The sequence below is a fragment of the Peromyscus californicus genome, unplaced genomic scaffold (assembly GCF_007827085.1).
Source record: "Peromyscus californicus insignis strain IS unplaced genomic scaffold, ASM782708v3 Scaffold_14__1_contigs__length_90479793_seg_2, whole genome shotgun sequence".
Lineage (NCBI taxonomy): Eukaryota > Metazoa > Chordata > Mammalia > Rodentia > Cricetidae > Peromyscus > Peromyscus californicus.
The window spans coordinates 26,797,121-26,815,489 of NW_026294436.1; the positions used below are offsets into that span (position 1 = coordinate 26,797,121).

The window sequence follows — 18,369 nt, forward strand, 5'->3', positions numbered from 1 at the left end:
TCATATTTGTCATATTTGTGGGTATTGTTACATCTGTATATAAACTGTATCTGCAAAATTCCCAAATTGAATACTTGAAAAAATTGAAGTATGGTAAAAAATCGCATAGTCTATTTAACTATGTTTTGCAGTTATAAATTATGAGAGCACCGAATCCTCACTTTTAGACCATGAGGGAGCATTGGACAAACTCTGGAGCTGGATTCAGAGTTAGTTGGGAGTTGTCCGACAGTCCTGGGAACGGAGTCTGGATCCCCTGCAAGAGCAGCGCACTCTTAGCCATCCAGTCATTACTCCAGCTCCACTTTTCCCTCTTTGTCCTCTGTGTTTCATAAATCAGAAAATATCTTGTTTGTGTCCAATTCGTGAATCCTTAGTATTTGATTTACTACCAAATTCCTGTGAGTGCTGAAGATTTCATTTTTGAGCTTATGTAAAAGATTCTTTTTATGAAGTGTTCTGGAGTGCTGCCATATCCCTCATTTAAAAAAAGGGGGGCAGGTATTAGAAATGTTTATTTTGAAAAAAAATGGATGAAATGGAAGAAAACCAGTGTAAACTTCAGCTAATGCTGTACCACAATCATAGATCACACAAAACAAAATATCAAAGTACAACAAAAACAACAACAACAAAAACCCAGAAAACAACAGCAACAGCAACAAAAACCCCAACCAGATATGAAATCAAAGCATCAACAACCCCCATGGACCTAGCAACTTCCAGTTAGCGACAGTGTTAGAATTCAGAGCTAACAGGCAAGAGTGGATGGCTGCTTGCCAATACAGTGATATTTAGAAGGAAAGGCAATGCTTTAGGTGGGCAGGGAGAAGGGCAACAACTCCCAGAGAAAGCAAAATAAGGGGATTCCCTTATACAGGAAAAAGAGGATGCTAGAATTATCCTCATCCCAGTTTGTTCAGAGCCTAGACTATGAATTTGTTTGCCTTAACGCTCTGTTGTGAATCCTTTGCCTGCTCCTGTGTACAAAGGCATACTCTCTTATGATGGTGCATTAGATGACTGGGATATTCTCCTCAAACTTGGTTGACACAATGGTGCTGATGTTACCCATAATAATTTAGTCGAAGATTTGCTCGTTGTTGTTGGGTTCTGCACTGGTATTCATTTGGTGCAGCTTCTAGTGGCTGGTTGCTATGGCATCCTTCATGACAGCTTTGTTCTCTGTGTGCTCAGAGATTTGTCATAAATATAAAGTAGTCAGGAATTCTTGTTATGTCTAAAAGCACAGAATGGTTCTTATAGTAACTTCACGTTGGTGCCATACTCTATTCACTATTCTGTGAATAGTTTCATTGATTTAATTCACTAATTTCATCATTTATTAAGAAACAGATTAATTACATGTAGCTGCATGTTGACACTCCAATGGACATATTCTTTATAAATGACACACATGCAAGTCTGGGTTCCTGTACTCTCCTCCTAGATGTCATTGCTCTGCTGTTTTTCCTTCTCTTGCTTTAAAAAAATACAATATAACAGATATACAAGTTTCCTAGAGTAACTTATTTGATTTTAAATAATTTTCCACTTTATTACACTGGAGAGCAAGTGACGTTCAGTGTTAAACTCTCATCTTTCCTTCAGCATCACGTTACAAAAAAACCTTTTTCTACTGTCGCACACAGCCATTAAGTATTAATTTCTACTCTAACATTCCGTTGTATGACTGTGTTACCACATCTCCATTTCTGTGTCTGGATATTTAAGTCTATTTGTCTCATTTACTATCAATTAGTGCCTGTTAGGACATTTTGTTCCCACATCATACTACTTTCCCTCTGGCACTTTACTAAGATTCAAATGGTTAGATAGTAAGTATTCCTAGACACCAGATGGTTTGCAGAAATGATTTCACTAACATATTATTCACTGTCAGGTAGTAAAACCTCCTTTGATTCCCATCTTTAAAGTTTGGGGTGTGTGCGTGTGTGTGTGTGTGTGTGTGTGTGTGTGTGTGTGTGTGTGTGTGTAAAGTGAAGTTCCCAGAAAAAAATGCCACATGTATATTGAAATTCTACAAAGGTAGTGACTGAGTAGAATTTTGTAAATGTGGAGAGTCAGAAAGGTTGCAGACCCAGAGCCAAAATGATCTTGGACTACCTTTAGTGTCCTGAAGACCCATTCACCATTCATTGTCCACCTGTGATTGTCTGACTTAAAATCCTTTCATGTATCAGATTAAACCTTTGGAATGGTTTAACAAACAGATCACTAACATACCACAATCCTGAAGCTATGAATGCTGTCTGGTAAGATCTAAAACCTATAGCAGAATTTCCTTGCTTTTCTAGAAAGTGCCTGCCTGACATCCTTTCCAATGGATTTGGTGAACTCGGTGATGTATGGCTTTAGTTATGTGCCTAATTCATCTCATTTAACTGCTGCCACAGCCGAAAAAGTTATTCAGGCAACTTGAGTATGTCTTCCCAGGACATAGTTCACTCATATTTGTGTCTGAATAAGCTGTCTGCCTTCTTGGATGTGAGAGCTGTGTTTTGTATTGATGGCTATTTACTCTAGGCTCATATGGATAGATATTTTGTTACTTCATTATAACAGTCTTGCTTTCATTTCTTCCTAAAATTTCCAGCTATTTCGTTCTTTGTCTGGGAAGAGACATTTCATATTTCTTGTTGTTGATATTTTTAATGATCTATTAAAATTATATACATATTCTTATTTTTGATGACTAGCTATTTTTCTCTTTCTAAACAGAATTCTCTTTAGAAACGGTTTAAAGTAGAAGAAAATCCCATCATGAAAGTTCCAGGTAGAAAATGGATTTACCAATAAAATGGAATTTTAGAGCAACAAAAGTCTAAAGGGCCACAGAACAGAAATATCACCACTGTCACGTTGAAACACATTTAGAAGATGTTCCTGTTAATAACCACTGAGTCCTCATCTGTGCCCACGAGGAGGCAGCTTTGGCGGGATGAACACCTGACATCTCTGCCTTCTTATTTTTTTCTTTTCTTTTTAACTGTGTTCTCTTGTGTAGCCTTTTATTACTTGTTCATGTTGTATCATGTTTTAAATCTCCTCTTTTAGTCAAATGTTTGTTTTTTTTTTCTTTTATGTTTGAGGTTATAATGTAATTACATCATTTCCATCTTCCCTTCTCTAAATACAACCTTCTCAGTCTGTATAACATTACTCTTATGCGTGTTTTCAGGGCTGGGCTTTGACATTGGATAGCCAGTTGGAGTGCTTTTCTCTGGAGAAGACTAGTCCTGCTCCCAGCATTCCTCAGTTGCCTGTAGTTCTTTGTGTAGGGTTGAGGTATTATGGGCTTTCCCACTTTGCTTTAGCATGTCTGTTATTGTTGTCTTTGTTTAGTTCATGTTTAGGCGATCCTGTTGGTGAGACTTTCTTCATGGGTGTTTAGCTTCTGACTTCATTTTTGGTCTCTTCACTTTGGCTGAAGACCAAGAGTCGTTGAATTAAACCTTTACTCTTGAGTTGCTTGCATTGCAGGAGCATTCCAAGCCTCCATGGAGGACAGATCGCTATTCCATAAGGACAGCTCTCCATGAAGATGAGCTACAGCCTGAGCAGAAATAGTCTTTGAAAACTTTCAATAACAAATTCTTTGGGTTGTCTAGCAGGGCCTGAACTCAGGTTTAAGGGAACCATACCCAGATGATGACTGCTTAATTATACACACCTCATGATCCTTGTTCCAACTCTTCTTGTATTCAAAACCTAAATCTCTTTTCAGACCAAGAGTGACTTGGGGTCCTTGGTTCCCAAGTTCCTCCACCCAATGTAATCCCATTGAATAAACATCTCTCTACTTTTCATCATCACTTATCTCTTTAATTGGTATAATGGGTGCAGGTGGCTGAACTAGACCTGGTAGAGCAGATGGGGCCTGGACTTTTTTTTGTTTGTTTGTTTTTCGAGACAGGGTTTCTCTGTGTAGCTTTGCGCCTTTCCTGGAACTCACTTGGTATCCCAGGCTGGCCTCGAACTCACAGAGATCCGCCTGCCTCTGCCTCCCGAGTGCTGGGATTAAAGGCATGTGCCACCACCGCCCGGCGGAGCCTGGACTTTTATCCTAAAATTCCAGCTATAGTTTGGAAAATTGGCATTTACTTTTTATTTATTTTCTTTTATTATTTAACCATTTTAAAATCACTAATTCTGGATTTTCCTCTGAACGTTACACAGAACACTCACAACACAGTTTTACTGTATAAATTTCCCTCACTGCAAGGAGGAACAAATAAATGGTCCAGTGACCCCCTAAGGAAGACGTCAGATGCCCTATTCCATCACTCTGTCTTTACTCTGAGACAAGCCTCTCATGGGCACAGATCTTGGCTGGTCACCACCAAACCTGTGTAATCCTCCTGCCTGTGCCTCCCATAACACTGTAGTTTCAGGATAATGCCCACAAACAGCTGTTTACTTGGGTGCTGGGGGTTTGAACGCCACTCTGAAGGCTGTTCATGTACTCTTACCCCTGCCACCTTCTCCCTAGCCTTTATTTCCTGATTTCAAAACATTTGATCTAATATGACGAGAGTTCCATGTACCTGTGAAGGTAAGGGAAGACCCCAGAACCTCAAAACTGGTTGTCATATCTCTTGTAGCATGTCCGAAATCCCCGTAGGTCTTGTCTTTGGCCTTCACGTCATTTAAGGAGTTGCTCTGTGAAGCCGTTTGGTGTCTTTGAGGTCTGCTAATAGCAGTTAGCGCGGTAGCCTAGCTGAGTGCTGGGTGTGCTTCATCTTTAACTTGATAGAGATGAAGATCTTGGTTTCCCCTGGTTACCCTCCCGATATTTTTTAAAATATCCTCAAATTCCTAGGAATTGTGCTTTTCATTTGTTTGAAATGAAGGATGTATTGGTTTTTAATCTTAACAATTTCTTTGAGGGACTTGTCCACATCTCTGGGATTCTAACAGCACCCTGTCACATTTTACTGTGTAGCTTATGTTAAACACATTTCCTGTTTTTTTTTTTTTTGTTGTTGTTGTTGTAATTTTTTGTTTTTGTTTTTGTTTTGTTTTGGTTTGGTTTGGTTTTTCGAGACAGGGCTTCTCTGTGAAGTTTTGGTGCCTGTCCTGGATCTCACTCTGTAGACCAGGCTGGCCTCAAACTCACAGAGATAAACCTGACTCTGCCTCCTGAGTGCTGGGATTAAAGCCATGCGTCACCACCACCCGACATTTCTTTCTTTCTTTTTCTTTTTCTTTTTTTTTTGTCTTGTCCTTTCCCCTCTTTGACCCCTATAGTATATACATTGCATTTTAGCGTAATGGGTATTAGCCAAAATTGGCCAATCATATAACACAAATATTTTTATTATAAAACATTGAATATCTCATGCAATTTATGGTATTCACTGAAAATTAGCTACCAACACAGTTCATTGAAGAGTATGTTTCGTTCCCACCCCTGTCACCTACCTGTATGAGACCTATGCCTTGCCATAGCTGCTCAGCATCTTGAAAGTATAGCACAATGCCATACTGTGACAAGATCAAATTGATTATTGGTAGCCCAGGGAAATCTGTATTGCAACGTTAGAAACTATGTGACCTTCCACCTTTTTATCTTCTCATCCTTTTGATCACTAGGCACCAGGAAGCAGAATTTCTTTGTGATTTCAAATTTACAAAATATATCTTAGTACCTATTGTTGAATTCTCCATCTTTTGTTTCCCATGTTAGATAAAGTCAAATGGGAGTTGTTAAAATTTAATGATTTTGATTGAAGTGGAGAAATCTAGAGAGCAGGCCCCACAAGTGAACACCGCATGTGATGTTACAAAAGGAAGTCTTGTTTGATTGAGCTGTGACGTGTTTACTGTGGTGACCACAGGTGTAGGTACCTGTAAGCACTGCGAGCAATCTAAGTTCTGTGAGTGTTGCCTACCAAGCACTGATGGAGGAGTCGGTGGGGTTGTGTGTTCATCAGCCGTGTTGACATTGGAAACCATTTGCTGCCTGACCAGTGATCCAGATTCTTCTTTATTTTACACCACATCTTACAAGGTTGCACATGTGGAAGATGGAACCCACCATATAGAGATTTGACTAGATGATTTATCTGCTTTTTGAACAATGCAAAAAGCAGTAAACATTTAGTAGAAACTGTACATTGAATTTTCAATTTTCTTCTTTTTCTTTGATAGCAGTTGGTGCTAAGATACTTTCTTGTGATTCAGCCTGGTAAAAGCAACCTTAGCCACCCCTGAAATAAACATGATAAATACTCAACAGCACTCTACAGTGCACTATGTGTACAATGGTTTTAGACACGGGTTTTTGGATACAGATCAACTGGGGGCGTGGAACTCCAATCCCTCCCTCAGCCTTTGTCTGAGCATCTTCTCCCACTGTCCTTTGCTGGGTTTACATTTACCTCTTCTTAAAAAGACAGCAGACATGTTGGATTGCAAGTCCTTTCTAGTTCAGCATAGTTTCATCTTAATTTAACCAACTACATCTTCAGCAATTCTATTCCCAAATAAGCTCACCTTTAAAGTACTGGGGGAAAGGGCATCAATGTATTTTTGTTTGGTGGAACACAATTTAATTCAGAAGAATGTATGTTGAAAGAATAGAGGTAAATGTAGAGTAATGAAGTCCATTTGGAATGGTAAAATTTTCATAAACATCACTGAATTTAGTGTTTTCTGTCATGAGCATAGAAAGAACATTCCTGCTACATGGAAAGATGGCACATCTTTCTTACTCATCAGATAGAGACCAAATGCAGTATTAGAATGACCCAACAACCAAAAACCACATAAATGAGCCAGGTGAAAGGTCCTTAGCATGGAGAGCTGCCCTGGGAACTATATACATCATCATGATATCCATATATAAAATTTGTGAAAAAAAATCTTAAGTAAGTTGACATCAGGGGTAAAATGCATCTATAGAACCAGTCTATTACAACCCTGAGGTCCAGAGAGCTTTACCAAGGTGTTTGTTTGCCAGGAGTGTGGCAATAAAGAATTTATTCATGGACTCCACAACCAGTGTTATGGAATCAATGGTAAGATGTCAGGCAATAGCACCAAATAGACACAGAGTCAGAATCTTCTTTGATATTGATGCCATGAGATCCATAGGAGGATGCCTGATTTCATATTCTGAATAGATTTCCAGGCATCAACGTTAAAAGTAGCAACACAGTGTTCCTGCATCTATATGCTGGATCAAAATTACTTTTTATGTCTTAAAATAAGGCCTTCTTTAAAGTTATTAGATAAGAATTGTAAGATGAAAGAAGGGAAATCACAATTTAACAAGCTCTAGAGTGATTTTTACACAAAATTCAAGTACCAGAGCAATAGTATGAGAGGAAAATGAAAAACATGTGCTAAATTAAAACAGCACTAAGGCAATTATCATTAGGGAAGATTTACAGTCCCCCTGTTCCTCCATCTCTACAGTAATTCCAAATTTTTGGAGTATAGAAACCATAGAAGGATTTTCATTTGAATATTCTACATTTTTTAAAAGAGGGTAATACATTGAAAATGGTAATACATATAGAAAAACTCTCCAAAATATCACTTCAGTACACACAGCAGTAAAACCCAATTTTCTCAAGATAATCAAGAGGATTGCATTAGAGACATTATTAGAATATTAAAGAATAAAATAATCCACCCATCAACCATCCAAAAGAAAGGATCAATGTACCATGAATTTGTCTGATTAGGGGTAGGTATAATGGTAGTCAATATCTGTACATCTCTGATGTAACTTAACTGAATATGAGTGTTGATTGCAAGCCCTCGAAGGTAAACAGTAGAATTACTGCAAAGGCAGTGGGGGCTGACTCTTATAAGAAAAGCATGTCAAAATTATTTGACTTATGTTTACACAAAAGTAATTATCAAGCTTAAAGCTCTGAAACTACACAGTGGAAATCGAAAATGTGGAGAATATTTCACTATGAAAGGATTGTTTTGGTAAAAACCCAAATAATAAACATAAAGGGATATATGTGGGTGCTCAACACTATAAATTGCTCTTTACTATAAATCCATGTATTCAAATAAGGCAATACGTATTATCAGCTAACATAAAATGTAATTATTTTATGAGACAATGTTCCAGTTGAAGATGCCACCTAATAAGGATAACAATTAAAATTATTTTTGTGAAGTGTTTCCATTGTCATATGTTAGGATAAATGTGGAAAAATGAGTCTAAACTTTAACTTTGATATGGGCTTGTAACAAAAAAAACCACATTTTTGAGAAATGATGTGTCCTGGTTTGTCCATTATTTAAAACATCATTTTTCTAGGGAAATTAAATTCAGATAAATAAATTAGGGGGAAGATCAGAAGAGAGATAGGCACACATAAAAGCAGAGAAATGGAGGGAGAAAGGGAGAGAGGAAGGGAGAGAAGGAGCTTTCATGTGGTTAATCAAAGAAAGCTTTATTATGTATTATGTGTATTTTTTCTTTTTTCATTTTGTTCCTTCTTCTTCCTCCTCCTCCTCTTACTTTTCTTCCTCTCTCTTCTTTGCCTCTTCTCCTTCTCTCTCATAAGTCTCACCCATCTTATATAGGAAGAGAGAATAAATCTCTTGCTTTGCCCTCCAAATATTATATTTTTTCCCCTGTATGTAAGACAACAAATCCAAAACATTACTTTCATTTTTTCATTGTCATTAACCTTAAAAGCTATTCATATAATTGTATGCTTCAATATTGGCGGTGTTTCACAGTATAATATTGGCTCAGTAAGATCAACAGATTAATTAACAGTTTTGTTTCATGTAAATTCATGATTGGATAGAAATTAGGAAGTCAGGTAATGAAAGACTCACTAACATGCAAAACTGTATGTACTCTCAGGAAAGGACTCTTGATAGGCTGGCAAGCTGTCATTTCATCTTTGGCACATTTAAATATGTTAGGAAACTCTCAATTTCACAATGATAGCCATTTCAGATTTAGTAATTCTGATTCATAATTCTCCTGTTCTCCAGTATTAACTCTGTTCAGTTCTCTGTCTGGTAAGGAGATGTCTTATTTAAATGATGGTGACTGCTTCATTATTTAGGGACAGTCGTTCTGAAACTCTTAACTCTCCACACTTATTAAACCTCTGTGTTCCTCATACTTTTCTCAGATGACATTCATTCCATACTCTTGATTATTTTGTTTACACGATTTCATTTTATTAAAAAAAATGCTCCTCAGTCCATGCTCATAATGGGCTTCAGTTACTATCTGAAGAATGGATGGACCTTCTTATAAATTTGATAATTCTAGGAAGCAAATCAGAATGGCCTTTCCTAAATTACTTGCATAATAGCCATGTGTCCTCTCAAATTTTGTTTTGTATCCATAACAAATTTTAACAATTTAAGCTTGGTATCAGTGTTACAGTTCCTTCATTTCAATTGAACAGACTTTTCATTTGATAAACAAGGCAAACAGAGCCAATAAAGGATTTTGAAGAAACAAACAGTACTTTGTGCCTGCTTGTGTTACACGGGCTTTTGTGAAAGTGTGATTCTGTAGGGGAGTGAGCATGCACATCGCCTATAGACACCATGAGCTGCCAAAGACACTGGAATATTTATGATTTATTTTGGAAAAATAATCAAGTAACTATAAACTGGTTTTTGGCCCTACACATTATTTTATGTATAATATGAAGAAAGAGATAATGAGAAATATTTAAAAAGTGTTGATAGAAATATTTCAAGATAGGAGATCAAATATTAGAGGATATAAAACTTTTAATTGCATAAAATTTGGTTTACCATGAACAAAAATCTTTTGTACAGCAAAGAGTTTTGATTTTCTCTTCCCAACTACTATGGATCTTCCTAAATATATAGCATGGAGAGATTGTGGAATTGTACAGCGGTGTAGTATTCTTTTCACACAGAGTATCCTGTGTCACATCTTTTCTTCTCTCTGCTGTTTTTCACATATGTCTTCTTTAAAAAAAATCAACAAAATCAGCTGCTGAATATATTAAGGACATGCAGATTACATATTCACAATTTTGTGATGTTAGGAAAATCTAGAGAAAATTTTGATTGTGTAAGCACTGAAATTCTGTCTTAACTGCTTTTGGAATAAAAACCCCAAATGAATGTGTGTGAAACTGATACAGCTTTTGACTGTTAACAAATCACTCTGCACTGGACAGAATTTCTTTTCTACTATTAAAAAATATCAATTACATCCTATAACATTAGGGATATTAGTGAGAATGCCAAAACATAAATTAGAAAAGGGGTGTTCTGTGACTGGTGATAAATGAGGTAGGAAGGGGTGTTATGTGAGTGATACATGAGGTAGAAAGGGGGTGTTCTGTGAATGATACATGAGGTAGAAAGGGGGTGTTCTGTGAATGATACATGAGGTAGAAAGGGGGTGTTCTGTGAATGATACATGAGGTAGAGAGGGGTGTTCTGTGAATGATACATGAGGTAGAGAGGGGTGTTCTGTGAATGATACATGGGATAGAAATTCTGTGAATGATGATATGTGAGGTAGAGAGGGGTGTTCTGTGGATGGTGATACATGAGGTAGAAATGGGGTGTTCTGTAGTAGTAATACATGAGGTAGAGGGGGGGTATTTTGTGAATGATACATGAGGTAGAAATGATACATGAGGTAGAGAAGGGTGTTCTGTGAATGGTGATACATGAGGTAGAAAGGGGTGTTCTGTGAATGGTGATACATGAGATAGAAATTCTATGAATGATGATATGTGAGGTAGAGAGGGGTGTTCTGTGGATGGTGATACATGAGGTAGAAAGGGGGTGTTCTGTGAATGGAATACGTGAGGTAGAGAGGGGGTATTTTGTGAATGATACATGAAGTAGAGAGGGGTGTTCTGTGAATGATACATGAGGAAGAGAGGGGTGTTCTGTGAATGATACAAGAGCCAGCCAGCTACACAACTGTCACATATATGTAGAAGGCCTAGGTCAGTCCCATGCAGGATCCCTGGTTGTTGACTCAGTCTCTGTGAGCTCCTATGAGCCCAGGTTAGCTCTTTCTGTGGGTTTTCCTGTGGTGTCCCTGATCTCTCCAGCTCCTGCAATCTTTATTCTTATAGTAGTAAAATATTAGGGAAAATGACTCTGTTGGGAGAAGGGCCATTTTAAATGTACATTGAAGTTTTAAAAATAAATGTTTTTTTGGAATCATCTATGTGAATTGTTAGCTCACTAATTTAGATAATTAACTGTGCATTCTATTTCAGCTGTCTTTAAAATTAGGAAGCAAGGACCTCTTTTTCTGAAATAGCATTACTATATTTTACTCAGTTCTCACTTCTATGGATATAATTCACTCCAAATATATGATGCATTAATTCAAATAGTTTTATTTTATGTATCTGGAGAACTCCAAAGTCTGTTTCTATTCATTTCCATAAAATAAAGATGCAATGAACTTAAATAAATTTGTTTTTACTTTCTCTTTCAGGGTCCAAGTTGAATTCTACATGAATGAAAACACATTTAAGGAGAGATTAAAATTGTTTTTCATAAAAAACCAGAGATCAAGTAAGTTATTTCCATCATTCTCTTTGGCTCTTTAAATAGAAATCTACCTCAAAATTCCAGCTGTATAATGTTTCACAAAATCATTGTCTGTATAACAGAATAAATTGGTAGAATATTTAGTTGGAAGTAACCATAAAAAAAACAAAAACAAAGCAGAAGATGCTACATCCAGTAGTTTAAAAGTCTCTTGAATATTGCAAGTCCCTAAATCCCACATGAATAGGGAGAGCCCTATGTGCCCACTTGAGTTCTGAAAAACACTGACAAATATAGTTTAAGTAGAGCACACCTTTAATCTCAGCACTCCGGATGATGAGGCAGAAGGATCAGAAAGTCAAGGTTATGGAACCTTATAGATTGCATTATGTGTGGGGGAAGGGCTCATAGGTCTTATGGCTGCCTGATATGGCAGGCAATGGTTGCTGGGGATAGAGAAGTCCTTTTGTTCAGTGGTGTAGCCACTGGATAATGCTCATGAGCCTGTAAATACCCATGGCCCATACTCAGGCAAGTAACCCCAGTTACACTCAAGGGTTTGGAAAATATGGGATATAGGAACATATCCATATTCTGCCTATAGGAACGTTAACTCATACTAGTGAGATACTCTCAATGGCAGAGTCGCTTCAGGGTTAAAGTTAGGAATTTGTTAATGCCTTCCTAACTTTGTTTTTAGCATTTCTGAGGAAGCCCTATCAGTAGACATTACCTAAAGTGACTAAATCACTTGAATGAAGCCTTCCTCAACACCGTGAATCAGGATTAGTCCAGTCATTGTTTGAATACTCACCTGACTAAAGAAGATATCCGTTCTATGAATCTGTAAGCTTTAAGAAGAAATGAGCCCTTTTCAATCCTGTAGTTTTTTTGTTCAGAATGTTTTGTTGCAACAACAGGGCTGAAACCAGAGAATGTAACCCACAAAACTCCTAAGCACTTTATAAGAAAATCTAGAAATGATTGCACAATTAAAAAATTTACTCTTAAGGAATGTTATAATACATTCTACAAAAATAGACTAGAAAAGGTAACATTCGATTTTAGATTTCATAAATTAATAATTATTGGAAAGCCTTTCTCACAATTTTATGGAAGATACATAAGGCAACTACCACTGACAAGTACAAGAATGGCAGTGTGTCTGTTAATTCTGAGCATGTTTACTTAACCTTCTTCACCCAGTATCGTGGTGCTTCCAACTGTGACCTAAGAAGTTTGTCTGGCATATTCATGATGCTCTTAATTTTCACAAAATTTAAGATTCCATTGACATTAATCCTAGTTTTTAAAAAGTTCAATTTGCCAATTCAGTATGAGAAAAAATGTTTGTCTATATGTGTATTTATCAGTACAAGTTATTATGGCTTCTCTTCATAAATGATGGCATAATTACTATATAACCTGTAATTGTAGAGGTGATATATGTCATAATATAAACATAATAGCAAAAGTATCACACATAATTATATAAACATGTTTTCTCTGTAATCAAATCAACAAGGTGCTACAGAGCCATAGGATTTATTATAGTGTATGGGGGGAGCAGCTTGATTTTTGAGCTAGTTAAAGTTGGTTTCCAAGCAGCGATTAAAATGCTTGAAGCTGTACACAGAGGCCTGAACCAACCTTGACTAAATGTTAATTTTATGGCTTTTGACTTTTAAAACCTGAGTTTCCCATCTGTAGAATGCCCTTGGTCATTTGTGGTTCATTGATTCTATGACACTCACATTTTATTTTAGTAGTTGGATAATTAAAATTCATCTACCAAGAAATTCAGTAAGTTTAGGCAATTACTGTGTATGCTTTGTAAATACTTTCTAACTGTTGTACTGAAAGTTTATACTTTTGACAATTTTTTTGATCTCTTTTATGTGCTGAGTTCAAATGAAAACCGAATTTTGTTGTTTGCTTAAAGGTCTAAGAATCCGCTTGTTCAACTTTTCCCTCAAATTGTTAAGCTGCTTATTATACATTATCCGAGTGCTGCTTGAAAAACCTTCACAGGGAAATGAATGGTAAGGTTTGTTTGTGTGATCCCCACAGTGTTTTAATTGTTTTGAATTGTTGCAATTTGCAGAATATTATTCACTTTTTAAAGGAGGTGAGGCATTTGTATGAACTGATCTGATCTTTAGGTAACTCATATCTTCCAAGATTTTTGGATACATTACTGTTTAAAAATAATCTGAATTCCGTTCCATGATTGTGCTGGTGCCAGTCAAAATGCTTTGAGTATTATCTTAAAATGGGCTCATGTCGCTGAAGACTTGAAGGTCTTTCTGTTACTGAATCACAAACTCTCGGCAGTATGCCAGCTTTCTACATACTTTATGTTTCAATGCACTTGTTACTCTTCAACAGAAATACTCAAGAATCTTTCAAAATGGTTTCAACCTATGAATATTTATTTAGTTAAGTGATATTAATTTATTGATGTATTTTAGTTTTTTACATTCACGATCTTATTACTTTGCCTAACGTATTTCCGCTAAGTCATTGCCTTCCTTTTAGGCTTTGACCTTTGCAAAAACAGTAGGGAAGAGGCCTGAGTGTGTAATGACATTCATACATAATTTTGATCTCATTAACACCCAGGACTCCTGTTCTACCGAGTAAGTTTACAATGATATTCAAAGGAGAAACTAAAATTTGGTGACTAACTCCTGTTATAAGTTTCTCTCATTAAATTTTGCCTTAAGATAAAACAAAAATTCATAAAGAGAGAAAAAGAGGTTACATTATATATAAAAATTTGATATATATATGTACAAATATATAAATTTGATAATCTAAATTGCCTAGAAAGTGACTGTAATTTTGAGTTTATTTAAGGGTTTAGATATCAGATGAGGATTAGTAAGTGAATAAGTCAAGTTTGGCTACTGTAATAGTATGTGTGATAATTACTTATGAAATTGAATCATGGTGAGTCACTTTCATGAATCCTTGGTCTATCTCAGTCATATTACTGTAAGTTAGGTTAGTGAGAGGCTCATTGGAACATTCAGTTTTCTGTAGGAATCTGCCTGTGTAAAAGCGGTTTGGAGGAATCCTGCTATTTTTCTAGTATGAGATTCATTTCATGGTGTATGTTATTTCCTTTAGTAGACAGTTAATTTTTACCATAGAATTCTTAAATCAGAATCAGTGGCTTGCTTATATTTGCTATTTCTGCTGTGGGACCTTCATGACAAATCTCATTATGCCTATTTTCCAGTGACCATGGGGTACAATGCCTGCCTTTCCCCTGTATTCCAAGTGCATTCTATACTCAGATTCTTCACTTGGCTGTCCAGAATGCATTCTAAGCTTACCATACTCCAACCAGCTTCTGCACTCTTCTTCGCTTTCACAATGAAGAACAACATTCTCAAAATCCTGCTCCAGTCACGGCCTTCTCCATTGCTGGTGATAATTCCAGCTGCACAGTGGATCAGCCCAACATTTTTGCAGTTCCCCTTAGCTCCCAATTTTGTCTGTAGCAGATGAAAACCACTGAGAACATTTTGCTGTTCATACATTCAACATCTACCCTGCTTTCAACTGCTTTTCAATGTGTTACCTTGATGCAGGCCACGTACGTTCTTCAGGACTGCTTCAGTAGCCTGGTTCTCAGTCTTGCTAGTCTATGAATGTTCCCTTTTGGTTTATTCTCCACAGGAGAGTCATTGTTGCACTAAAGTGTAAGCCTAGTTCCTATTCCTCTGCTTTGAATTACAGCGTGCCTGCATTATAACCCCCTTTCTTTGTAGCTTACCCTGTGGCTGCTTGTCCTCTGCCACTTTTCCCTAGACCTTGTTTCTAGTCTTAGGTCACAGGAGGCACATGTCCAGCTTAGAGACTTCACATAGGCTTTGGCTGTTGGGACTTCTTTTAGCACTCTCCCTATAAGATCCCCAGAAACATTTGCTTATTTTTCTCTAGTGCCTTTGTCTCTTTTACATAACGTACATATTTTTCTTGTTCGCTTTACTTCCTGAGTTTCTGTGAACATTAGTATAGTCATAGGTCATTGGCTGAATCCCAGGTGGACACACTGAATGGTAGTCATTTTCTAAATAAGTGAGTGAAGAGACATATAAATGACATAGTTTTATGTTCTAACTCTTGCTTATGTCACTTCCAACTCTAGTGGCCTCCTTAAAATCACTGGGACATTCTTTGTCCTCTTTATGTTGAGGCTTCTGAGAAAGGTGTTTTCCCTATCTGCCACTCAAAATTCATCCCTTTAAACTTCTTTTTGCGATCCTGGACCCTCCAGGATATCAACTCTTTGGCTAATATTGAAATATGACGTCCTTACTTGGCATTGTTCCCTGTGGTTAGTTCTACACTGGTTTGGGAGGCTTAGGTCGTCCTGTCTGCACAACTTCCAGGTATTTCTCTTAGACTCCCTAAAGCATTGCTCTTAAATTTCCCATTTATTTCTCTGTCTTATCTAGAAGTTTGCTGAGATCAAGAGCAATGTTGTCTTGTAGCTTTCTTTCATACTTATCATAGGTCTTGGGAGGTTCTCTTAATAGAATTCTCTGTTAATAGAATTATGCCCACAGATTTTACTAATGCTTTTCCATGGAAGATTATCGAGGACCAATATCTAGAGATGTCAGTGTATACTGAGTTAAATCATGCTTCTGTCTTTGTGTCATTAAAAAGGGTCCCCCTAAAAAATCCTTCTATAAAATACTAAAGTTGTTTTTAAAACTTGATGATTTACGAATAGAACGTACATTAGAGAGACCTGAAAATTCTGAAATGGTCTGTGAAGGATGCTCCCAAAAGAAAAAGCCATTGGTGAGTTATAGCAGAATAAAATTATATTATTTGGAAACATTAAGAGAACAAAGTTTCCTACAATTAACTTCTGTGTAATATTACTAAGAATATTCAGTCATAATTACAGAGGATATACATTTGAAAAACTAGATTACTGTAATTAAAAACCATAATAAACTAACTTATGTCTCCAATTTGAGTACGCTGTTTTGTTTAGTTCTATTGTCAATGCAGTCTTGGTTAATGAAAAACAGAAGTGGCCTTTATGGGTACAGGCTCTATTTTAAAATAATGAGACTAATTCAGCAAAGAGATTTATTTAATTATAGTTCTGACCTGATAAGGACACAGATATTTTGAGCTGCTTTGCTTTATTTTTAAGCTTCTCTCGGGAATGAAACTGATGTGAAACTATTGCAGTGTGAATAAACAGAAAGACAGGAAAGCAATTGTACTGTGAATGTTTGACCATGGATACTGTAAACGTTGGTACATGTGGTATGTTGTTAAGGATTTCAAGGTTGTAGTGCAAGAGAGTGCTCTGTGTATTTATGGGCCACATTAGAGGACGAGCTGTGTTTACTCAGGACCTGTAGAAGCTTACATCTCAAGTCTATCTAAATACACACCTTTGTTTTGACTTTTGAAAATGTTCATGTGATTATGGTTGTTATTATTAGTATTAGCATTATTGTTAGTAACGGTAGTAGTAATAAGTGGCAGAATCAAGTCAGGAAGCACATTGTGGTGGCTAGTTGCTTCTATATTCTGGTCAGTACTAAATTATGTATGGCCTAGCAATGTCGGCCTAACAAGTGCTCAGTTTCTTTTGTATGTTGTGTGTTGGGGAGTTTTTAATTCACTAGCCTGGTTTAGGTACCACATAGTACAGACCTGTATCAATCAGTAATTTGAAGAACTAGGAGGAGTCCTTTGAGCTTATCTTGTACTCTTTCCCTGGCTGCAGTTTTCCCTCCATCCTCTCCTCTCACTCCCACCCCCACTCTGTCCCCACCCTCCAATCCACTCTTCCTCAAAACAAGGCATATCAATTTTCAGTAAGGCTAAGCACCTCCTCGTGTATTAAGGCTGGGCAAGGCAACCCGGTATGAGGAGTGTGGTCCCAAAAGAGAGTCACAGACACAGAAACAGACCCTGCTCCCACTGCTAGGAACGGCACGAAAGGAAGTAGAGGGAGTGGGAAACCTACCCAGTCATATAACTTTCCACCTACAGTCTGTCCTGCCTATGGGATGTGCTAGGATTGGTGCCCAGCCCAGTTGTCATCTAGAGGCTTCATCCAGCAACTGATGGAAACAGATGCAGACCCACAGCCAAACAACAGGCAGAGCTCAGGGAAAAAGGAATATAGGAGCCAGAGGGGCCAAAGACCCCACCAGAAAAACCCACAGAATCAACTAACCTGGGCTCATAGGGGCTCACAGAGACTGACCCAACAACCAGGGAGTCTGCAGAGGACTGACCTAGGCACTCTGCATACATGTGACAGTTTAATCTTTATTTTCAAAAGGTACAAGGTATGGTAGAGGGATCTGATGCAAAATTTCTTCTAATAAATATTACTACAATTGCAATTCAAAAATCATATGTGGCAAATGAATTGATTTTGGTAGGTTTTAAAAATTAGTAAGCTCTCAAAAGGGCTTACTCAAATTGAAGACCTCATTCTGGGTTACCATGCCCACTTTGGGAGGTGCTTAGATGAAGGGGTCCGTGTGGTGAAGATGAAAGCACATGGATGCTTTATGTACTTGGTGGGGAATATTGAAATGGTTTACTGACTAATGGGTCAGGGTGCAGAGAAGAGTGTCTGTGAGCAGACGCAACAGACTCCAAGCCACTTTCTGAAATCTGCAAATGATAGAATGGACAACAGACTTTGAGGGGAAATCCCAAGTTTGGGTTGGAGTAATTGAAGATGTCATTTAGCCAGGCAGATTGTGAAACTCTAGAGTACTGTATAGTAATGTTCAGCATAGTGGCTTTCTGTGGTTCCTTAAGCTTTTTAAAGTAAACAAAATT

The 18,369-nt window shown here is 37.2% G+C and overlaps 1 protein-coding gene across 2 annotated transcripts in view; it reads left to right on the forward strand.

Annotated features, from left to right (window-relative positions):
* Window positions 1-18,369, forward strand: part of Kcnt2 (potassium sodium-activated channel subfamily T member 2) — a 353,431-nt gene that overhangs the window by 100,415 nt on the left and 234,647 nt on the right. For both annotated transcript variants that reach the window (XM_052737110.1, XM_052737109.1), the window contains exons 2-3: window positions 11,468-11,547; window positions 13,466-13,565. In XM_052737110.1, the coding sequence (XP_052593070.1) occupies window positions 11,468-11,547; window positions 13,466-13,565 (180 nt within the window). The remainder of the gene's footprint in view (window positions 1-11,467; window positions 11,548-13,465; window positions 13,566-18,369) is intronic.